Source organism: Eptatretus burgeri, chromosome 10 (genome assembly GCF_056783735.1).
Source record: "Eptatretus burgeri isolate ZD-2024b chromosome 10, Ebu_testis_v1, whole genome shotgun sequence".
NCBI lineage: Eukaryota > Metazoa > Chordata > Myxini > Myxiniformes > Myxinidae > Eptatretus > Eptatretus burgeri.
Window position 1 is genome coordinate 33627310 of NC_140970.1, and position 25502 is coordinate 33652811.

Below are 25502 nucleotides of genomic sequence, written 5' to 3' on the forward strand. Positions count from 1 at the left end.
AAATTCGCAAACCACCATTCAGGTCCCTTAGGTGAGATATCGCTGTAAGTATATGTGTAGTTAGGCCCAAACCCGTTGTTTAGAGGGAATAAATGTCATTTATGCGGGCTGCGACTCTTCAGGATAGCCGTTTTTCTTTTACTATCTTTATTTTGGACCAGCCGCCATTACTACCACCACCAACCACAACGCCGCTTCACAACAACAACCACCAACCACAACGCCGCTTCACAACAACAGCCACGACCTTTACCGTCACAACTCGCCACCATCGCATCACCGTCATTCCCACGCCACTTGTGGGCGCCGATGCTGGACTCGTGCGGGGCGCGCACCGAGCAGCGTGTTCAGAGATATCACAGACTTTCCGAAGAAAAACGGATCAAAAACGACTCACGCCCACTTCTGTTCCGTCCTATTGGAGAGCGTGGGGCGATTTGGCCCCGCCTCCAGGGCGTTGGAGTGAGGTCGCGATATGCAAATTCATGGATCAAAAAGCATTCACGCCCACTTTTCCTCGGTCCAATGGGGAGCCAGTTGGAGGTGAAGGGTCGGAGGTAAAGGGTCAAAGGTGGGGGAGCGAAGCCACGGGGGATATAAACGGCTGCGTTCGTCAGTCAAGGAGTTCAGTTCAGTTGGCAGTTGTGAGTTCGGAGGGGAGAAGTCAAGAGTGAAGAGTTGGGACGAGCCAAGAGAGGAGACGGAGAGGGCGATTAGACGGAGCTGGGGAGAGGTGGCGACGGCGAAGGCGGATGAGGGGGTGCTCGCGTCGGTGCCGGGAGCTGCAGAGGGAGAGGCCGGCGGCGCGACCGAGGTCGAGGTGGAGACGCTCGTCGCAGGACCCGAGACAGGGTGATATCCGCCATCCCCCGAGCATCAACAACCCCCCTCCTGTTTCCCCCCCGCGCTGAGATAGTGCGACAAGGGGGCCCCTTTCCCACCCCCTACCAGACACTGTCCGCGAGGCCTGCGGAGTTGAGGCGCCACCGCCGCTCTGCGTCTCATCATCAGACGGGTAGGCCCGACACGGTCTCGGCCCCAGGCCCGTCTACCCCCCTCATCCTGGAGGGTGGTTCTCTTTTCTTTTGCTTTGGGAATATGTGTTGTCGGCGCCGTCTGTGAAGTAAAATTGTATAAGTGTTGCCGTGTGCTCGGTAGTCGGATAGCTCTGCATTGTGTTTCTTCTTTTATATTTGCTTTTTGTGTAATATTGTGTTTCTTCTCCTTTTACATGTGCTTTTGGTGTAATTGTATATGTGTGCTTCCCGTTAATCGCGAAATAAATGTGAGTTATGTTGAACTGTTTTCCCGCTTCGCTTCGTCTTTTCTTCCATTGAATCTTCATCTTGCTTCACGTAAAGGGTTGGTTGTGGGCTAAAACGCCCGATAATTAATCGAACCGTCAAGGCCGACGAATAACACCGCTCGGTTATCCCGATAGTACGGAACGGGTCGCTTAAAGTGGCCCGTGTCCGAAGTCGACCTGCGGCGAGGTGCGATCGCCCGGTCTACCCTCCGTGTGGGTACTTAGGTAGGTCGAATTTGGCGAGCAACCCTATCCCACGCGGGGGCCGATTGGCACGATCGTGGTGAGACCGAAAGGTCCACCCGTGACTGGTTCCCGGCGTTAGTCCGAGAGGGTCACGACTGGATTGTCCGTCTGGTGGGCGACGTGCCGCGATTCGAGTTACGTGGCCGTTCGCACGCCGGCGGGCGCGAATCCGCAACAATATCATGGGTGATGAAGGTTGTGGTCAACTTTCATCAAAATTGTGTGTGTGCTTTTGGAAAAGAAAGCAAATATCTACAGGGTGTCCCAAAAGTCTCCATACATACGGTAAATTAACACTTTCAGCAAAATGTCTCCCAAAATTCTTCATACATAGCTTATATCTTCATTTTTTTTTTAGATTCCCTTCAAGAATGCCTTTGTCAAAAGAAGAACATATTGAAACCATTCTCATGGCTGGTTCGGGAAGCTGTCGCAAGGTTGCAATCGACTTTAAGAGGAAACATGGCAAGCACATCACACACGACAAGATTCAGAATATGGATCATTTAAAGGAACGTATTTGAAGTGGAATTACTTGCATCATGCCAGATGTGTTGATACAAGTTCACCATGAGTGGGAGAGACGACTTCATGTGTGTTTACAAAGAAATGGCAATCATGTGGAGAACGTTTTGTTAATAAAGTTACATTTTGCTAAAAGTGATAATTTTCCCGACGTATGGAGACTTTTGGGACACCCTGTATTTTGGGAGGCAACCCCCCACCCCCAGGAGGATTTTTCAGTCCTTGTGTTAACGTTGCATGCAGAAACTGTTCCATATAAAGGGAGGGGTGCTTCATGCTTCCCTTGATTGCTGCATGAGTCTCTGCTTCTAACAACACCACCGTTGCATACGTGTACCGCACAAGAACAGTACTCAATCTAATAGTTAATTATTTTGTTTTGCATACATCGTCGAGGCTCGTATGAGAGCTAACACACAACGCACAGCAATTGGGGTGGGGGGGGGCATGAGACAAGAGGGAAAAAAAAGATAATGAGCAAAAACTATCAAAAAAGCAAAAACTATGGCACTTGTGTGGAATTTGTTTTGAAAGCCATTAATTAGATGTATTATCCAATGTATATTCCAAGTAGGTCCCACTGCAAGGTAGGTCCCACTGGCCCCTGGCCTATAAAGCATAGTGCAAATGAGTTATTTTTCCGGGAACAACTTTTTTCTGATACTTGGGATATATATATATATATATATATATATATATATATATATATATATATATATATATATATATATATATATATATATATATATATATGTATGAACACTGTGGTATCAGTGAAAAAATGTCGCGGGGGGGTAGGGGGGGTGCAAGGTAGGTCCCACTGGCCCCCGGCCTACAATACATTTCAGGCGAACGAACAGACAGACAGACAGACAGACACAAATGTGATTTTTGAGGTTTTTCATTAAAAATTCAAGAATGCCAAAATGGACGTTGCTGAAATATGGAACATATTACCTCGATGTACAAATGATTTACTTCTGAAACTTGCAGCCAATTTCATCCAGTAGAAGCCGAGAAACGAATTTTCAATCCCCATGTTAAAGTTGCATACAGAGAAACCGTCCCATATAAAGGGAGCAGCGCTTTGCGCCTCTCTTGATATGAAAAGGGAAGGAAAAGGAGTAGGGGCTTGGAAGAGAGGGAATTAAGGTAGAGAAAGGAAGGGGGATATGGCTCAAATGGTATGTCAGAGAAGATAGAAAGGATGGGATAAAAAAAGAAAAAGAAAAGAGGTTATGAGAAGATCAGAATAAAATGAAGGGGGAGCAGGGAAGTGCACAAGGTAACATAGGAAGGAAATAGGTGTTAAAAAAATGAAAATAGAACTTGAGGAAAATGTGTTGATGGATATGCCATATACATTCACCTATATTAAATGTCAACTCACTGTTATGTTTGATCTTAATGAAATGTCACATGCGAGAGAGAAAAGAGACAAGTTGAAGAGAGACAGACATCAAATGGTTCTAACTCATGATGATCTGCAAAATGATTTTCAAAGGGTACTTGACCTTTGACCTGGTACTTGACCTTTGACCTGATGAATCCAAAATTTAATCCTTCAATCTCTGCATTGCGATCCAAACTTGTGCCAAGTTTGATTGAAATCCCTTTAGTGGTTCACAAGTTATCAAAGTAGCAAAGATTTCAAATAAATGTCACATGACCTTTTGAACCCAAAATTGAATCACTTCATCTTTGTATTACAGTCCACACTTGTGCAACGTTTGGTTGAAATATTTTCAGTGGTTCACAAGTGATCATGGTAACAAAAATATTGATAACAGATGAACAAATAACCTGAAAACACAATTCCTCCGGCAATCCAAAGAGGAGGCATGAAAACGCAAGCTCTTTGCATCCAACTGCAAACACCAAGGCCAAAAAAAACCAAAAAAAAAACCACTTACTCAAACAAAGTACATCAACATTTTGAGGGTTTCTTATACTCATGACACTATGAAATGAATGGCTTTCATTTTCGAATAAAAGTGACAAAAATAATTGAAGTGCAAACTAACCTCAGAGTCAGAAAAGAAATTGTATAACAGGACATCATCAAACTCGAGACCTTTGGACTCGTAGATGGTTAGGACCAATCCAAGGCTGAGTTCCTCTGGAAGCCTTTCTTTTGCCTTGTCATTGGCAACCAGAATCACCTGCGGTTCAAAAACACCAATGGAAATAAAAATTTAATACAAAGAGCAATATGAAGACAAAAGTAAATAAACATGAACATCAGAAAATGGACACCCAATGAAAGTAAGAAATCAATAATACCTGGTGTGCTCCAAACTCGATTGGCTGGGACTCTCTGCGATTTCCTCGGAGGAGGATTGCTAGGTCCTCGGAGGTGCAAAGATCAAGGATCGCAGGACGTGGACCATGGAAGAGGCCACGGTCTGGAGGAAGGCGGTCAAATGAACTCGGGAAGAACTCAATGAGCAAGTCAACCACGCTGGAACCCAGGTTCAGGATCCCTGCAAATAATTAGTAAGTTTTTGTATCATCACTGAATGAGTATCTTTTTCTTTTATTCAGTTATGGGGGTGGAGGCTGAGGGTGGCACTGCCATCAATCAATGTCACGTAACACATTTTCGTACTGATCCCAAGTTGCCTTGAGGGCATTAAATATCAAACCACAATATGCAGACAAGACCAGGAAGGGAAGGGGGATTACCCATTTGCTGGAGGTCATTGATAGGTCAGCTGTATTTAATTGACAGTCTACAGACACGTCAATTCTGCTGAAATTAGATCAGATTCTAGAAACCAAAAATAAAAAAACCTTCATACTGCTGCCTTCAATTGCATTTCTATCTACAACCTCTCAGGATGTCAATCCAGTGCCTTCATCACTTGACCACCACCAAAAAAATCACTTCCCCAAAACAAAGACTGTAATTAGTCACTAGCCATTTTATCTTCCTGTTCTTTTTTTCTTTTCTTTTTCCAATGGTTATTACACCAATGACATAACTGGTTCCCCCACTCTTAAAAAAGAGCAATCAATTTCACAATTTTTACATGCAAGTCTTACTAAAAAAATAAACAAACACTGCAAGCATTTCTGCAAATCAAAATAAGGAAAATGGGTATCTCATGGTGTTATGACTTGGACATGTGTCAGTTTCCTGAAAACTTGACAACATTTGTGCATACAAGTTTATCGATCCTATTTGGCAACATTTCACTCAGAATTTTTTATTTTTTTTTTAGCATATAGTGTGGTTCGGCTCTGGTATGCAACAACTGGATTTGAGTTATTTCATAATGGCATCCATGATTTCTTTTCATATGAGCAAGAGTCGCTATGAGGACATTTTCTGATTTCATGGAGGAGCTTCTTTCGATACAATAAGCAACAGGTAATTCTGATACCAACATTTAATACTTTCCTCGTAAAAAATAAAAACTCACTTTTATTGAAAACGACTTCATTTCCTTAAATTAAGGATTATATTTTTTGCATCCTTCTGCATTATTGTCAAACATTCCCAATGATAACAACGTTCAATGAAGGTTGGGATATAAAATTACCAGAATGGGAACGGTAGTTCTGGGAAAGCTGGTAAATCCGGTGAGGTACACGAACATTGTGCACTCTGGAGGACCCCACCTTCGCATTGGCAGCATAGTAGAAGAGTGAGCAGAGATCATTGAAGCGAAACGAAATCCCACGCATAATGCACTGAGCTGTGTCCCCAGTCAGAAACATCATGTTGGGGTCATTGTTGCTGTTCATAAGCAGAGAAAGCTCAGCCTGGAGAGAATTTTTATTTCACAGTTAAAAGTGTGATGACTCGTCAACAACACAACCACCTCATATCACTCAAACTACTTTTATGGAGCTTTTACTTTGAAAATTCGAAAACTCACAGAGCAGTAAGGATAAACATAGGGGCAATTCTCCTGGGCGCTCACGCATTTGTGGCTGGATAAGATAACCAGGGAACCACTGGGAGGCATGAATGACCAGCAAAATATGTAACAGAGAAGAAAGTAAATTCCTATGGATATTTTTGTAATGCCGTGGAAAAAAAAACTTTGGTGCATCAGCGCTGAGAAAGGTTATGGTCATGTTTCATCAAAAGTGTATGTGTGGTCACAGAGTCGAAACCAAATACATATTTTGGGGGCAAATCTTTGGCAGGTCAGGCGAGATGAGATTTGCGACTTGTTACAGGTACCATGTAAACCTGTACTAACCAGTTTTGTGGTCAGGTTGTCGGCGAATAAACCGACTCCCCCACCAGGTTGCCTGGTGAGGAAGGTGTATGGATATGGACACCCAGCAGGATTAAAAACAAAACCTGTCAAAGGGTGGAGGAGCTCCTTGTGAGCCAACGGCAATCGATATCTAGTGCCAAACAGTGTCTGCGGACGTCCTCCTGCAGTTGGGTTACTTTATTTTAGGAGGTTGGTGGCAGGATTTGCACTCCGGCCACCGTAAAACCCTTCGCTCTGCAAAACGCAAATAAAAGTGAACACCGACTCTGTGGGAGTACCTCCTGTGCAACTGCCCTTCACAGGGCAGGCCACTGGATGACAGGATTGGGGCAAAGCCTTCAGGACCCCCACTCTTTGACGATAGGAGGAAAACCACGGGGTGACCTTCCCGGGTCAGATTGTGGTCGTGTGTCAAGGTGGTGCTGAGGTGTCGTCCACCAGACGGCAGTCTCCTTGGGTTAACCTGAGGCGGTCCCTTCAGGTGGGTGTCTGGAAAGTCCTACACCTAAGAGAGGATGATCACCTATCTCTGTTATCATGTGAACTCAAGCGTATCATCCCTCGGTATTGCAGCACTCTCTGAGGTTCAGACCGGAGAGTGGCAAGATCATGGCGGGTGGTTCCACCAACTATTGGTCTGGTCACTCTGATGGTTACCATGCTCAAGGAGTTGCTGTAGCTGTGTCCAATAAGCTGACTCCAATGATAATTGAGGTAACACCAGTCAACGAGCGTATTATGAGACTAAGGATTTCTAATACGAGACTAATATGAGACGTATTGTGAGACTAAGACTCCTTGGATGTCGTTTCCCTGGTCTCTGTGTATGCTCCGACTGAAGCGAGTGATCTCACCTTGAAGGACACATTCTATCCCATGCTCAGGTCTATGGTTGATCAATGCCTCAGGCGAGATACTCTTCTAGTCTTGGAGGATTTCATTACAGACTAGAAATCGTAGGGATGGTTATGAAACATGTGTTGGTCCCCATGGGTCTGGAACTATGAAACAGAATAGCACCAAGTTTGTTGGCTTTGCAAGACGAAATCGACTTGGGGTGGCTGGTTCATGGTTTAGGCACCCACAGGCTCAAGCCCGTCCCTCGGTGTACTGCAGTTAGAGAGGAGGGTGGTGGGCTCTTGACAGAGGAATCCGAAGTGACGCCTGCTCGGCTGGTTACTTTGAGCAGCTGCACCAGGCTGATCCACCAGCTGTTGAGTTGGATGTCATGGGTGCTACTATCCCTGTTGCTGACCCTCCAATCAACTGTGATCCACTTTCATTTGTGGAAACACAGGCTGCGGTGAACCGGCTGAAAAGGGGGTAAAAGCTCCACGGATCTGTGGCATCCATGCTGAACTTCTCAAGGCTGGTGGAAATGCTGTACCCATGTCATTGCATGTAGTTCTGTGTTCTGCCTGGAACACAGGCATCAATCAGCTGACTGGAAGAGGGGTCCCTCTTTATTGTTGTCCCTCTCTATTAAGGTAAGGGTGATCACCAAGCTTGCAACAACTACCAAGGGATGACGCTCCTCTCACTGCTGGGCAAGGTCTTTGCGCCAATAATTATTGATAGGGTTTGCCACCGTCTGCTTGAGCACCAGCACCCAGAGCAGTCAGGCTTTACATCAAAGAGGTCAACAACTGACTGGATCCTTGCTCTTCGGGTCCTAACCGAACGCAAACAAGAGTTTCGGCAGAGGCTGCTTGCAGCCTATGTTGATCTCTGCAAAGCGTTTGATTCAGTGAATCGGGATCCCTCTGGAGGACACTTCATCTTCGGTAGGTGCCACCAAAACTGATCAATCTGATGTCTGAACTAAACTCTCGTACTGAGAGTGCTGCGAGATGTGGTGATACCATCTCCGACTTATTTCCAGTTGTTACAGGAGTTCTTCAGGGGGTGTGTACTGGCCCCCACACTTTTCAGCACTTGTATGGAATGGATTCTGGGGAGGATGTCAGAAAGATCAAGCTGCGGTGCATCGTTCGGGAACGTCAAGATCTCCGACGTTGATTTCGCAGATGATGCTGTCATTTTTGCAGATACTCTGGATATCGTTTTGGGGGCCCTCGAGGTGGTGAATGAGGAGTCGGAGTCGCTGGGATCTCAGGTTGCCTGGGTCAAAACTAAGATCCAGGCTTTCAATGACATGTTGGATGCTGCTATCTTGTTTGTACCTGTTTGTGGTAAGGATGTTGAGGTCACAGAGTGATTTACTTACCTTGACTGTAATATTCATGTCTCTGCTGGCTGTGAACCAGAGTGCAATAGACATCTTGGTCGGGCCTGGGGAGTCATGGATTCACTGGATCAAGGGGGTGTGGCACTGTTGGTACCTGTGCAAGATGAGGATCCGAGTCTTTAGGTCCATGGTGTTGCCAATCTTGCTCTCGGATGTGATACTTGGACTCTGACCAGGGATGTGAGACGGAGACTTAATTCCTTTGGTACCAGATCTCTTCGGAGAATCCTTGGCTATCACTGGTCCGACTTTCTGTCAAACGAGCAGTTGCTGAGAGAGACTCAAATGAGATATGTCACCTGCATAGTCCGTGAGCGTCAGCTGCGGCTGTATGGACAGGTGGCTCATTTTCCTGACACTGATCCTGCTCACCAGATTCTCTCAGTGAGGGAGCCTCGTGAATGGAGGAGGCCAATGGGCAGATCATGTGCCTCGTGGTTGCAGCAGGTTGATCAACATCTCAAGGACATTGGGATGGACCAGGCATCTGCCTGGGGGATGGCCAGAGGGAGGCCCCTGGTGCATGCTCCCATTCCTGACCTGACCTGACGCCACGTAGAATCCCTTCGACCCCAATTAATTTTACTCGTGCAAACAATCTTTGGAACATCACGGGTGATGAAGGGTGTGGTAAAGTTTAAACAAAATTACGTGTGTTGTGTCGAAGAAAGCAAATACATTATTTTGGAGGGCAATCCCCCTTATGCCCATTTTTCTAATGTCAAGAACAAACTTTGGTATGTCACGGGTGATGAAGGTTGTCGTCAAATTTCATCGGAATTGTGCGAGTAGTTTCAGAGAAGAAGTTGAAAGTGTTTGTGGACGAATGGACGGACGAATAGACGGATGGACAACGTGCCTTACCATAAGCACCCCGGAACTACGTTTCAAGTGAGCTAATAATACATGATCAGGTGAAAACAATATTACTGTTTGACCCCAGTTTACGTCGGGGACGCGTTCCTGAAAAGTGCAACGAACATCAAAATGATGCAAATCAAAGCAATTTTTCTCACAATAATTAATGGAATAAGGAGGGGGGTGGAGGATGCATTCCTAACGTCACCATTTCACTTTTTTACCTATGATTAGATATTACCCTATTTTGATTAATGACTAATATTCAAGTACACATACAAACAAATAAATAAATAATTCAGACATATTTGAATAAAAATAAACCTCTTCTGTAAATGGTCAAAGTTGGCAGCAGCTCTTCTCCTTCCTACTTCTTCCATCAACGCATTTTCATGGATGGTGCACATCGTAGTCAGAGGCAAACATAATAACCCAGTGACATCAACCACACATTCACCAACATCCATTCGATGAATAACATCTAATTTCACTTCTGAAGTAATACTCTTACAATGCCTCTTAGATCATCTATAGTACAGTACATTTCTGCAAGTGCGAATTAAAGTGCTGCAGTTCTTTCAGTGATTTTTCGATCTCCTGATTTGGTACTTTAGCGATGTATTCTGGCGTCTTTTTCAGCCTTGTAAGTTCTGAAAATGCTCGAGAATTAAAGGTATGGCTTTTAAAGCGACGAAGTGTGAGTTGAGGCGATGGAAGTTGGGTAGTGGTATTAATAACGTCATGATGTATTTGCAAAATGACATAAAAAGGGGAGACCTAAATCAGGGTAATAATGTAGCATGATAATCACAAAAATGGAGAGTCTGAGAATAAGCATCCATGCAGCTTACCTGTGTGAAATCTTGAATCTCATCTCCATAAACCTGGTGGATGGACCATGGAAGGTTTTCCAGCTTGTTAAGTCGTGAGTAGATGTGGAACACCAAATCTTCTTCATCAAAGTAACCCCACTGGGACTTTACATGGAGGTAATTCTCAAACAACTGGAAAATCTCATCTCGATCGCCACTGAAGTTCGGTGCCCTCTTCTGGCCCATTTCTTTGTATTCGGCAAGGTTCAAATAGCCCCGCGGGCTGTTCAGTGCCTCCACAGAACCCTTGAGGAACGACTTGATTTCCATCCACACCAGAGATGGGTTGCACATTTGCTTTCCTTTAATCATTGCAGGCCATATATCACAGGTAAATGTTTCGTATGTCACCAGTTTTCGACTGTCTTCCTTTTTGTCTTCTTTAACAAACTCCATTGAGGATTCATCAAACTCAGGGTCATCAAGGTCTTCATCATCCAAAATTATATCGCTTTCTTCAACCAACAGGCCTTTGATTGTTTTTTTGAGGCTACCATCTTCATTTCTTGGGAAAAACGGCTGTGGTAAAGAGGCATCCAACAGCAACAAGAACTGCCTTGATGTCAAAAACAATGGGAAGTTTTCATCCTTTATCTCCTGAAGCCTATGAACATTCGCATCCAATGGAGTAAACTGGCAACTCAGGCCAGATGACTTGAAAAGCTCGGTGAAGTTGCGCTTGACTTCATTGCACAACACATGGTTTTTCGTTATGAACAACTGATGCAGATGCTCATACATTTCAACAGCCTCACATGAATCCTCAGAAGCCACAGCGTTTGTTTCACAATCATCATTTTGCAGGTGCTTTGAACTGCACGGAACTTCCTGTTCACTTCCTCCTTGTTCCATTATCACATTTTCTTCATGAGCCTGAGCATCTTCGAGTGAGGACACCCTCATCGAAGAAACTGGCTTGCAAATCCAGGGATCTCCAGCCTGCATTGCCCTTTCCCAGTAGCTCAGAAACACTTTCCACAAGCGGTAAACAAGGCATGTGGTCTTTCCAGTACCAGAACGACCCACAAGGATGATAGCCTCTGCTGGCTTTGGGTTTAGATTGATTACAGCATGCTCCAGTTCACCCACACGAAAGGGGTATTCAACATGCGACCCCGTTTCATGACTCTGAAGTATATTGAGAGCCACTGCTGTGCTAAAAGTGTGAAACTTCATGATATTGTATTCATTTTCTATTGAACTGGCTGGAGGAATATATTCAGGAGCCTTCTCAACATTAGTTTGTGATGCATCATTGGATTCAATGTAACACAGTGGAAAGCGCTGCTGAACAGCATTCACGGAACTGAATTTTACTCTGTCTATGCCTTTCAGCTTCCGACGTAGCATGCAGCCAATTCCCCGATTGTACGAGCTGACAATCTTTTTGATTATGTGATTGATGTCTTTGTGAGCCAGAGCTATATCCCAAATTCGGATAATTTCGCTGTATACTTTACCGACTTTTTGGTCCCCAGTGGAGGACTCTTCTGCTTCAATAATTTTCTCTGGAACATCACTTAGTCTTGGAGAAAAGTCAACAGCAATTTCCCAAAGTATCCGTTGAGCCTTGTCAATCTTGGCTTCATAAAGTTTGATATCACTTTTGTCTGCGATTCCTTTCACTCGCTTATACCGATGCTTGCTCCAATCTCCACTGCCAAGAAAATGAATGATTCTCAATATCTTGTTTTTCGTTTCTGGTGGCAGCAATTTATCATTCAAGGTTCGCAGTACATCCCTGGTGCATTCAATCTCCCAAGTCAGTCGATCAAAGTCATCATAGTCCTCAGAACCAAAGGAATTGGCAAGATTTGCTTCTCCATTCACGAGCTCGTCATTATCCTCCTCGGAAAGATCACTCGATGCTTGAGCCGCAGACAATTGGAATTGCTGAAATGTTTCGGCTTCAGAAGGTGACTGTGGGGAAATTCCCACAGATTTCTGCATCGAGTCTTGCCTCATGGCACGCATTGCCTGAATCATTGCTGGATCAATGTCCAAAATAAGATTCTTAATATCTGTGACCAAGGCCTGCTTGAAAGATACATTTTTTGTAAGTGGCATTTCAGTGACCTTGCCTACTTGGTCACTCTCAGGATCACAATTTGGCTGTGGCTCAGCCAAAGAAGAATGGGTGGTCAATTCACCACGTGCATTGGCAGAACCTCTGGGTGGTGTTGCAACATCCTGTTTTTTTTTCGTCTTCTTTTTTAGAAACTGCTTTGGTGCCACTGACTTCCACATTTTCTTCCGGGAGTCATTCTCCTTCACACCCCAAAAAGCATCTCTCCCTTCATAGTTTCTTAATGACAAATCAATTGGGTAATCAGACAGGACTTTTATGGCATCTAAATGGAGCCTGCAAAGGGGAAACTGAAAAAACAGATGTAAAAGGGTGTTTCCATTTTTGTCCTGGATATTTACATTACAATGTTCCTGCAAAAGGAACTTCAGCATGTGAATCCCACAATCATCTGTAAAAAAAACAAAACAAACAAACAAACAAAAAAAAAACACTCAAAATTAAAGTGTGCACAAACAAACATTGTGTTCATAAATGTTTTGCATAAATTTCACCATTGGTGAAAGAGACAAACTTGGTGAGAAAAAGGAGCGGGTTAGGATGTTGACTTCACAGAGGCTACCTACATTAGCAATATGAAAGGGTGAGTGAGGGAGGGGAGAGGGGTGGGGAGGAACACTTAAATTAAGAAATATAAAATTGAGAGGAAAGACAAAAATAAATAAATAAATACAAATTGTGTGCACTGCTTCCTTGCTTGGCATTCAGCATTTAAAGGATAGAGCATGGAAAACCCCCATATGTTGGCATTTATAGAGAGGAGGAAAATCCTCAATTGCCCTGCTGAGTGCAGAGAGAAAAGCGATCTCATAAAGATGGCATCACAGGTACACAGAGTACTCTGGGAAGCAAGACACTTCAACCAAGCTCAATGTCTGCGTTTGTCTGATGTCAAGTCTGGTGTTGTCCAAGATATTTGCCTACATGTCTGTGCATGTCTATTTTTGTGTATGCTCCCTTAAAAGCCTTGGACCCTGTAAAAATCCCACAAAAAACCAACTTGATTACAAATATTTTGGGTTTATGAATTATTGTTTTTATCCCCAAATAAGTTTCAAAGATCTTCAGGCAGAACCGATTGATACAATGATGAGCCAGTCTGCTTCAGGATTATGTATACATTACTAGTGTTGGGCACCGATAACCAAAAAGCTAACTTCGATAACGATAATCCGATAGCCCCAATTTTTAAATCCGATAACGATAATTATAATACAAAGTTATCGGAAGTGAACGATAATCCGATAACGATAACTACTTTTTAACAAGAATTAAAAAAAACAAGGAAAAAGCTTCAAAACCTAGAGAAAAGGCTTATTTATGCTAAACCCAAGAATAAAATAAGCATTATGCATCTTTTTAGAGTCTATGACACTATGTGCTGGTTGCGCTTGAGGAAGACCAACTTCTCAAAGTTAGGCCCAGCTGACAGTCTTGACCTCTTGGGCCTCAGGATGTCCTTGCCGAGAGAGAATAGCCGTTCCACTGCGGCAGAGGACGGAATTGGGGTGTTGTACTTCAGGAAGAGGTTGGTGAGGATCTCCTCCACCATGAAGTCAGAGTCGACCATGCCCTCCTTCAAATCAATGTCCAGCCAGGTGTCGACAAGTTTCTTGGCATTCTGCTTGACACTGGTACGTGAGCCAGCGGCCGTCCACCCAGCGAAGAGGTCGTCATGCATGCTGCTGTCGTCGGAGCTGGTGGTGTTGTTGCCGTTCCGGTCCCTCACGACCCTCAGTGCTCTCTCGACCTCGTCCTCCATGGCGGCCTAGATAGAGACCGTTAGGTTTCTGTCGAAACTGTGCTAAAAAAATTATCGGACTAAAAAAAAAAAATCGAGTTATCGGAAGTTAACTGGTCTGATAACGATAAATGGAAGTTAACTTCTGATAAAAAAGTTAACTTCGATAATTATCTGTTATCGGATTATCGCTTTTGTGCCCAACACTGTACAGTACGCATCTCTGAAAAATAAAACGGCTGGCAAAGGTCAATCAAAATTGACTGTTTTTCGACATCAGGAAGTTGGTGTATTTAATATTTAATTTTAATTGAGGAATTTCTTCCACTTATGCAACTGCCCAGTGAATCATGTACTTGTTCATATGCATTGTCCCCTTGTTTTGCTGCATATATGTGTAAAAATGAATTACTCCCTTTACTGCAAATAGGAAAACAATAGTTAGATTTAAAAGAGAAGAATGAGTACTTGGACAGAACCTTATAACAGTACCTCGTTTGCCCAGGGCAAGAGACAAGGCCACATGGGGGGGAGTATCGCCTGGATTCAGGACGAGTCCATCATTGTCAGCCCCATGTTCTAGAAGCAATGATGCAAGAGCATATTCACCTTTCTCCATGCAATGTTTCAAATGCTCTGCACCTTTTGATACACCTAAGACAAACAAATGTTCCATTGTTCACTTGGGTGAGAATTTATACAAATACCAAACATTTCATTGAGAATATAAGAATAAAATACAACGGCACTCCGGAGAGCACATTGCCTCACCGTGCGTGCTCGTTCTGAACAAAAATACCATCATTAATGAGGCCCACTGCTATTATGGCCCATATACACAGATCATCCAATGCACCCTGCTATGTCACATACATTGCCATTATAGGTAGCTTTATTGATTGATGATATTTAACAATCACTTTTGTGCACATTAAGGCTAAAATGCAGCAATCAAACCATGTTGTTTTTTTGTCCAGACTATGTTCTCCCCCCCCCTCACGGCCACACCGCGATAAAGAATGCATCAATCGTGTGCAATGTTGTGGGCATCTGGGCAAAGTCATTGGCAGAGAATGGCTCCCTGTGCCACCACACACGAACAGTGCACCTCCTTGCTCCGGGCTAATCACTGCAAACCTTTCTGGTACATTCACCACACACCATCAATGTTCTCCAAAGGGCTGAGAGCAAGATTTACCAGGCCTGGCACAGAATACACAAAGCATTCTTTTAAAAGTCCCAGGGCATGCCCTACTCTTACCCTGCTTGAACGTGTGAGGAAACACCAATTAAAACTTCCACCCGAGCTCAAAACATCACTTTTCTCGGTGCACGTGAAACAGGACGACTTCACTCGAATGGGTTTCTGATTAACGAAAATGTTTTCACTTACATGAAGACACGGACCACACTAACTTAACATTTTGGGTAGCGTGCACCCCCCTCCAACATCATAACAATGCAAATACAGCACGCACACGACACGCAAACAATTATTGCATATTTTTAAAGGATGACCTCAATGCATCCTGAATATATGCAGGAGGATTGGCAATTTTCAGAACCAGTTTATTCATACTTTCTATATTATACTGTTGTTGGCCAGGGTTCAGTGGCAACAAACGACCACGAGGTGGAGCAGTAGAGTAGTTTCCACCGAACACCCAGAATTTAGGTCGTGACTCTCGGATAAGTCCGAAAGGTCACGGGGTCCCTTAGCAGACCGTGGTCGGCAATATTTTGACGGCATGGGGTAGGGTTAATTGCCAAATTTCAATAGACCTAAGTACCCACGTCATCCAACTACCGGGGAAAACCACACCCTCAACGGGCTCTAGCGACATCGGTCCAGTATAACCGAGCGGAATTACCAGAGTCCGTCAGACCCAAGTGAACAATTACCGGCCCAAACGGCCTTCCGACTTCTCAATACGCACCATGCTAGGCCAATGAAAGAAAGCACAGAAAACGAGCTGGTACGTTTAACAGGGGTTTATTTATAAGGGAGAGCAACACAGAGAGCAGAGTTAAACCAACTGAAAGCAATGCAGGTATGTACAAGGCACTTAAACAATTCTACTTAAAGGACTGGCGCCACAAACACACACACAAAAGAACTGGGCCGGCCGGCCTTTATTGAGGCCTCCAGCTCGGAAGGAAAGGCGAGCCGAAGGCCAGGGTCTGGCTTGCACCTGTCCGCCTCGTGCGGTGGACGACGATCTGGTCACGTGGCAGGACTCGAACCCACAGCTTTCACGCAGTGCCAAGCACCAGGGACTGCGCTCTCCAACCGGCCACGCACCAATGAACCAAGACCAAGGAGATCAGAGACGACGATGACCCAGGACCAGACGAACCAGCCAGCACCAAGACCCGCGACCCTCAAGACGACCAACCTTCCCAGCCTGGCGTTCCTTTGTATCTTTCTTGTCCGGGGTGAGAAAATCGCCATCTGAGGCGGTCTCCACCCTCATTGGCCGGGGTGTCGGGGGAAAGTCGCTCTCAATGGCCATCTCAACCCACAGTGGCCGGGGTGTCGTGGAAAAGTCGCCCTCTGTGGCCATCTCAACCCTCATTGGTCGGGGTGTCGTGGGAAAGTCGCCCTCTGTGGCCATCTCAACCCTCATTGGCCGGGGTGTCGTGGGAAAGTCGCTCTGTGCGTGATTGGACAAGGGGTGGAGTCGGAGCTGAGGCGATGAAAATCTCCGCCCACGTACGTGGTTAAACGCACGTGGGCAATGGTGTCGGTGTGCAAAGTGAAGTGAAGGAAATTTGTTGTAAAAGAAACTTCGCAGCGCACACATGTAATTCCCGTTAGACACAGGTTGGGGGCCCCAACTATAAACACACACTTATCGAGATAACTAAACTTGGGGACTGCTGTCTGTGTGCACAAGGCTTCCAGGTCAGGTATGGGAGCATGTGCCAGAACAGCGCGTCGCTGCGTCCACTTTCCGCCGGTACTCCAGGGGCCTCCGTCTGGCCATCCCCCAGGCAGATGCCAGGCCCATCCCCATCTCCTTGAGATGATGGTCAACCTGCTGCAACCATGAGGCACGTGGTCGGCCCACTGGCCTCCTCCACTCATGAGACTCCCTCGCTGAGAGAATATGGTGAGCAGGATCAGCGTCAGGAAAACGAGCCACATGTCCATACAGCCGCAACTGACGCTCACGGACTATGCAGGTAACAAATCTCATCCGAGTCTCTCTCAGCAACCGCTCGTTGGACACAAAATCCGACCAGCGATAGCCAAGGATTCTCCGAAGACACCTGGTACCAAAGGAATTAAGTCTCAGTCTCAGATCCTTGGTCAGAGTCCAAGTCTCGCACCCATAGAGCAAGACTGGAAGTACCAAGGACCTGAAGACTCGGACTTTCGTCCTCCCACACAGGTACCGGCAGCGCCACACCCCATGATCCAGTGAATCCATGACTCCCCAGGCCCGACCCAGACGTCGATTGACCTCTGACTCGCAGCCAGCAGAGACATGAATATCACTGCCAAGGTAAGTGAATCTCTCCACGACCTCAACATCCTCACCACAAACAGACACAGACAGGACAGCAGCATCCAAGATGTCACCGAAAGCCTGGATCTTAGTTTTGACCCAAGAAACCCGTAATCCCAGCGGCTCCGACTCCTCATTCAGCACTTCGAGGGCCCCCAAAAGGATGTCTAAAGTCTCCGCAAAGATGACTGCATCATCTGCAAAATCAAGGTCCGAGATCTTGACATTCCCAAACGATGCACCGCAACTTGATCTCTCCGACATCCTCCCTAAAATCCAGTCCATACAAGTGCTGAAAAGTGTGGGGGCAAGTACACATCTCTGACGAACTCCAGTAACAATTGGAAATAAGTCAGAGATGGTACCACCACACTTCACAGCACTCTCAGTACCAGAGTAGAGTTCAGACATCAGATCGATCAGTTTTGGTGGCACCCCACGAAGACCAAGAATCCTCCAGAGGACATCCCGATTCACTGCATCGAACGCTTTACAGAGATCAACATAGGCTGCAAGCAGCCCCTGCCGAAACTCTCGCCTGCGTTCGGTGAGGACACGAAGGGCAAAGATACAGTCAATCGTTGACCTCTTTGGTGTAAAGCCTGACTGCTCTGGACGCTGGTGCTCAAGCAGATGGTGGCGAACCCTATCAAGAATTATCCGAGCAAAGACCTTGCCCGGCACTGAGAGCAGCGTCACCCCTCGGTAGTTGTTGCAGTCTTGGCGATCACCCTTCCCTTTCCAGAGAGGGACAACAAGGCCCCTCTTCCAGTCAGTTGGGATGATGCCTGTGTTCCAGGCAGAGCACAAAACTGCATGCAACGACACGAGTGCAGCATTTCCACCAGCCTTGAGAAGCTCGGCATGGATGCCACAGATCCCTGGAGCTTTGCCCGTTTCAACTAGTTCACCGCAGCCCGTGTTTCCACAAGCGAAGGTGGACCACAGTTGATTTGAGGGTGAGTAACAGGGATTGTAACACCTTTGACGTCCAACTCGACAGCTGGAGGATCAGCCTGGTACAACCGCTCAAAGTAACCGGCCCAGCGGGCCTTCACTTCAGACTCCTCTGTCAAGAGCCTACCACTCTCTGCTCGAACTGCAGTGCTCCGAGGGATGGGCTTGGATGAACGTAATGCGCGAATTCCCCTGTAAGTGGGACGAGAATCACCTGTCCACAGGTGATGCTCTACCCCCTCACAGATTCCTCGCACATAGGCCTCCTTGTCCACCCTCAGTGCACGTACAGTTTTACGCCGCAGCTCCCTGAACAGCTCAGCTCTGCCATTCAGCCTGGCCCTGCGACTCTGGTCAATGGTATCCAGTGTCCCTTGAGAGACAAAATTCTTCTTTGCCCTGCGGTGGGCTCCAAGACATCCACCGGCAACATCAAGGACGGTGGTCTTGAAGGCGCTCCACAACTCTTCAGGACCCCCCAAAGCACCCAGACCCCCCAAGTGTCCACTCAGCCTGTTCGCAAACTCCTCAGCTACTCTCTTATCCCTGAGCTTGGCAACATCCAGCCTAGGCTGGGATGGTACCATTCTCCAGGATTTAAGGTGCAGCTTTAGAGTTGCTACAACAAGCCTGTGGTCAGTATTGAGGAACTGAGCACTCCGGTAGACCCTGCAGTTCTGGATCATCCTCCAACAACCGTCAATGAGGACATGGTCAATCTCCTTTGCCACACCGCCAGCGTTGGAATACCAAGTCCAGCGATGAGCTTGTGGGCGCTGAAACCATGAACTAGCCACCCTAAGTCCATGACTTCTAGCAAAGTCAAGGAACTTAGTGCTATTCGGGTTCATAGTTCCTGACCCATGGGGACCAACACACACCTCATAACCATCCCTATCAGTTCCAGTCGATGCATTGAAATCCCCCAAGACTAGAAGTGTATCCCGTCTGGGGCACTGATCAACCACAGACTCGAGTGTGGCGTAGAATGCATCCTTCACGGTGAGATCACTCGCCTCAGTCGGAGCATAAACAGAGACCAGGGAAATGACACCTAAGGAGTGACGAATCCTTAATCTCATAATACGCTCGTTGACCGGTGTTACCTCAATTATCATTGGGGTCAGCTTATTGGACACAGCTACAGCAACTCCTTGGGTATGGTAACCATCAGAGCGACCAGACCAATAGTAGGTGTAACCTCCCACCATTATCTCGCCGCAATCCGGTCTCCGAACCTCAGAGAGAGCTGCAATCCCAATGTCCAAACGCTTGAGCTCAGATGATAACAGAGACAGGTGATCATCCTCTATTAGGGATAGGACATTCCAGGCACCCACCCGAAGGGACCGCCTCAGGTTAACCCAAGGAGACCGCCGTCTGGTGGACGACACCTCAGCACCACTCCGACACACTCTCCCGCAATCTGACCCAGGGATGTTACCCCGTGGTTTCCCTCCTATCATCAAAGATTGGGGGTCCAGAAGGCTTTGCCCCAATCCCGTCATCCGGTGAGCTGCCCTGCGAAGGGAAGCTGCATAGGAGGTACTCCCACGGAGTGGGTTTTCAGATTTTTTTGCGTTTTGCGGAATGAAGGGTTTTACAGTGGCCGGAGTGCAAATCCTGCCACCAACCTCTGAATAAGAAGTAACCCAACTGCAGGAGGACGTCTGCAGACACAGTTGGGCACTAGATATGGATGGCCATTGGCTCACAAGGAGCTCCTCCACCCTTTGACAGGTTTTGTTTTTAATCCTGCTGGGTGTCCATATCCAAACACCCCCCTCACCAGAAAACCTGGTGGGGGAGACGGTTTAGTCGCCGACAACCCGACCATGGAACAGGTTAGTACAGGTTTACATGGTACCTGTAGCAGGTCACAGATCGAACCTGACCTGACCTGACAGACTTCCAAATTCGTAATAATACCACCCAGTGGAATGTCCAGGTGTTATTGACATTAAAACTAAGTCCAGATTGGATTAGAGTTAGCGTTGGTCCAACTACATCAAAAGGAGAAGGGAAAGGTAGAGGAACTCATGTAATAAATTTTCAATAAACAGTTTGTGGGATTAAAAACAATGCATGAAACTATAGCAGGGAAGATTTAAGCAGAATTGTTTGTTTGTTTTTTCCTTTTCTTTTCACTCTAAAGCCTCATGTGTTCACCTTCACCCTCCAAAGGCTGTACTTGCTCACACCACACATACAAAACACTACAATGGTTACAACATACTCACTTCCTTGCTCCAGAAGCGCCTTCACTAGTTTTACCATTGGAATCTTAACAGAACCCTGCAGCATCTGTTCCACAACTTCTCCAATATCCAAGTTCTCCAGGTTTACGCATGAGGCCAGCCCGCCTTTTCTGACTTGTCTGCCATTTCCACCACCACGGAGCAAGACCAAGCATTCTTGCCAGCGGTAGACATTCAACAACTCGTTGAGCAAGCGTCTCCAAAATGCGACGGGAACGTCGCACCGAACGCTAGCAGACAGCTCTAGTGATGGGTGTAAAGAAGTGGAGGGGGGAAAGTAAGGCGGAAGCACAACAAATAACATTTCCATTTTGTTGAGCCTTTCACAGCTGCTACAACTCCAGTATTAGAAAAACACTAGAGTAATCAATCATTGTGTAAGGATGTTAACCAGGTGACAAAGAAACAATGGTTATATTTCTCAAACATATACAACAAAAACTAGAAAGAGCAATCAGAGATTGCAGACCCTCACCAGGACTTGCTTTTTGTGGTGTATTTTGTGTGGTGTTTGTGTACTGGTGTGTTACTTCATTAATAAGACATAATTAGAACTGCCACTGTATAACTGCTGGCAGTGATGACTGGGTACCAAGACGTCCCACTTTGATGCAACCCCACTTTGATCAGACACCTGACCCTGACCCATACCATGACGTTATCATCATCATCATTATTATTATTATTATTATTATTATTATTCATTTATCAATATAATTTAGAATGGGATTAAAATAAATTCAATTAAAATCAAATGGAAGACCAAATAAGTACAGTCCTGCATTGGAGTAAACAGAAGGAACCCAAACAAGCAAAATGCAAAGATTAAGTCATCAGGAGGAACCTGGATAGGATTCAAATTACAGCTGCTACTCTACCCTCAAACCAATCCAGGCACAGCCAAATGAGCCTTATTCAAAACAAATAAACAAGCAGTCATAGACTGATACTTATGAAATCATCAACTTGACCTCTGACCTTGTCTAATAAAAGCTGTCTCCAGAGAAGGTGGTGACGCAAACCAGAATTTTCTACGATGATTCTGTACCAAACCATCAAAAATCGAATGTTTTGGATGTTTGACCTCACTGTGACCTTGACCTTTGACCGATTTTGATCAAAATCTAATCAGCACTAGCCATCACCCTCCTGAATCACGTGGTGTAATTTGTCATTGGTAGCTTCTTCCATTCTCGAGTTATTGTGCCTACAAACAAACAAACAAACAAACAAACAAACAAGCAGTCATAGACTGGTACTTACGAAATCGTCAGACCTTGTCAAATAAAAGCTGTCTCTAGAGAAGGTAGCGACGCAAACCAGAAGTTTCTGTATCAAACCATCAAAAATCATAACGTCGACCGAAGCAAAAATCTCCATTTCTCCACGCAATTATATTATACCTTAACGTCACTCAACGACGCGTCTGCTCGAGCGCACTGCATCATGGGACGACCCGTGACGCGTCGAGTGAAATATTTTTTATACAATATTAAAACGTCTCCAAAACATCCGATTTTTACCAGAATTTGGACAACCGAGTTTTAAGCGTCCTAAGCGATCGCAAAAACCGAAGACAAAATTAAAATTGAAGTTAAAACGAACTCGTAACGTCAAGCGAAGCAAAAATACTCCATTTCTCCACATGAATTTAATGGAATTATGTTTGACCTCACTGTGACCTTGACCTTTGACCGATTTTGACCAAAATCTAACCAGCACTAACCATCACCCTCCTGAATCATGTGGTGTAATTTGACATTGGTAGCTTCTTCCGTTCTCGAGTTATCGTGCCTACAAACGAACAAACAAACAAACAAACAAGCAAACAGAAACGGAAGGCATCAATATACTTACGAAATCTTTAGATTTCATAAATAACAAACAGAAACGGAAGTCATCAATATACTTACGAAATCTAAAGATTTCGTAAGTAATAAACAATAGTAAAAAAGAACCCATATCAAAAAATGAAATAATTCTGGTTGCTAGACTATGCACCCAATCAAAATGAAATTTAAAACATGTATTCTGCATCTCTACTAGATCATAAATCTAAAGTTTCACATTAATTGATTAAGCAAAGCAGTTGCAGAGAAAACATGATTAACTAGAGGGGGAGCACTCGGGAGAGTGCAAAACCTCCGCCGCCAATACTGCTGGGTCACTTAAGTGAACCTTATATCTTATTCATTAAATATGATGTCAACAGTGCTGACAGCTATAGTTCTTTTCTCCAACATTTTTTGGGGGGTGGGGGGGTTGGAAATCACTTAAAACATGTAAAAATGCAAAAAGAAATCGAAATTTTGTTGAAAAAAAAAATTGCAAAAATTTTTTTTCTCTAACAATTTTTTTTTGGGGGGTGGGGTTGGAAATCATTTAAACATGTAGAAATGCAAAAAAAAAATTCCCTTTTTGGGGGGGAGGGAACAATTTTTTTGGGGGCGGGGGTTAGAAATCACTCAAAACATGTAAAAATGCCAAAAAGTTTTTTTCCTCAAACAATTTTTTTGGGGGTTGGGGGGGTTGGAAATCACTTAAGACATGTGGAAATGAAAAAAAAAATTTTTCTCAAAATTTTTTGAGTGGGTTGGAAATCACTTAAAATATGTACAAATGTAAAAAAAAAAAATTCCTCTTTTTTTTGGGGGGGTGGTAAAAAATATTTTTGGAGGGGGTTGGAAATCACTTAAAACATGCAGAAATGCAAAAAAAAATTCTCTAACTTTTTTTGGGAGGGGGGTTGGAAATCACTTAAAACATGTAGAAATGCAAAAAAATTCTCGATTTTCTTTTGGGGGGTTAAAAAATTTGGGGGGTTGGAAATCACTTAAAACATGTAGAAATGCAAAAAAAAATTTCTCTAACAATTTTTTTTGGGGGGGGGGTTGGAAATCATTTAAACATGTAGAAATGCAAAAAAATTCTTTTTTTTGGGGGGGGGACAATTTTTTGGGGGGCGGGGTTAGAAATCACTTAAAACATGTAAAAATGCCAAAAAGTTTTTTTTCTCTAACAATTTTTTTGGGGGGGGGTAATAATTTTTTTTTGGGGGGGGTTGGAAATCACTTAAAACATGTAGAAATGCAAAAAAAAAAAAATTTCTCTAACAATTTTTTTTGGGGGGGGGGGTATGTAATATACTAGGGCATGTAATATTATTACATGCCCTAGTAAGCCATAATTATCAAATTTTACCTGAAAAGTGGGTAAATTTGGTGGCCATTTTGATTTTCTGCATTTTACCAACCTAAGAGGGTGGGGCACACTGACTTTTTCTCTGTTGTCCTGTTAAAAGGAGTGTTTTTTATGGCCATTTTTCTTACTAAGACATCATCCGAGGTCAAAAATTTCAACGGATTCGTGATCAGCGTGAAAAATGGCTATTAAAAAACACTCCTTTAAATGGGACAACAGAGAAAAAGTCGATGTGTGCCCAACCCTAATATTACATGCCCGAGTAAGCCATAATTATCCAATTTTACCTGAAAAGTGGGTAAATTTGGCGGCCATTTTGAATTTTTGCATTTTACCAACATAAGACATCATCCTTTGTCAAAAAGTTCAACGGATTCGTGATCAGCGTGAAATTTGGCCATAAAAAACACTCCTTTCAAAAAAAAGTATGGTTGTATGCCCAACCCTACTAATAGGGGCCTGTCATTATTCCTTCAGTTATTTGTTTCAAAAATTATTGTTTGTGATGATAAAACACAGGAAGGAAATTATATTTCATGTCTCCCTCCAAGCCAGTCAGAGTGATTCTCCTGAATGCAATGGACAGTGACAACCTCCATCGTAAATTAAACTACTGTGGGTACAATTTACATAATCACAATCACAATCATGACATAAATGAATACAGAAGTGTTGGTCATACCCCATCTGGATCAAGTGTGTTAAACGAATCTGCATGTAGGAATAAGTGAATAACACCCCAATTTCCCTTAAACACGGCATGTTTCTGACGCCAAAAATACGGAAACTTCCGTATAGGTTGTTAAAAAAAAAATTGAAGGGGGCCGTACACTTGGTATTGTCCCGGGGCCCATTCTGGCACTCGGCGGCCATAGGTGCGAGCCAACTCTTCTGGCAGCAAATTTATCATTGCATTTATCTACACTTCTGAGGTAAATATGTACAAATTATACATATATGGTCATGTAACAAGTGGTAAAGTTTCAATTTCCTCCGGTGAATGGTTTTCGATGTACACTTTAAACAAAACCAGTATATGCCCATACGTGCGTGGCAGTACATGCAAAAAAAAAACTTAAAAAAAAAAAACTTTCAAACCACATGTCAGAAACAACAACCACACATGCCGTTCCTTTGCTCTCGCGTGCCCATACGTGCGTGGCCGTAAGTGCGTGGCCATAAGTGCGTGGCCATACATGCAACCCCCCACCCCCCCCCCCAAAAAAAAACTTTCAAACAACCACACAACACAGACCGTTCCTTCGCTCTCGTAAACGACGACTGGATTGGGGCATTGTGTTTATCTATAAATGTGCATAAGAAATCGAGAAATTATTAGAGTACAGCAAGTCATCACTATCCCGAAGTGGTGCGTTCCCGTACGGAATGTTCACATGCATTCCACGAATTATCGCTTTCATTGAAGTAACAACTGTGTGATACACACACACAGAGTT

At 44.6% G+C, this 25502-nt stretch overlaps 1 protein-coding gene across 4 annotated transcripts in view; it reads right to left on the reverse strand.

Annotated features, from left to right (window-relative positions):
* TRANK1 (tetratricopeptide repeat and ankyrin repeat containing 1) overlaps window positions 1–25502 on the reverse strand; it is a 149321-nt gene that overhangs the window by 30363 nt on the left and 93456 nt on the right. For all 4 annotated transcript variants that reach the window (XM_085897817.1, XM_085897815.1, XM_085897816.1 and 1 more), the window contains exons 12-17: window positions 20827–21087; window positions 14610–14771; window positions 10270–12767; window positions 5623–5845; window positions 4361–4560; window positions 4102–4239 (exon numbers count right to left, since the gene is read on the reverse strand). In XM_085897817.1, the coding sequence (XP_085753943.1) occupies window positions 4102–4239; window positions 4361–4560; window positions 5623–5845; window positions 10270–12767; window positions 14610–14771; window positions 20827–21087 (3482 nt within the window). The remainder of the gene's footprint in view (window positions 1–4101; window positions 4240–4360; window positions 4561–5622; window positions 5846–10269; window positions 12768–14609; window positions 14772–20826; window positions 21088–25502) is intronic.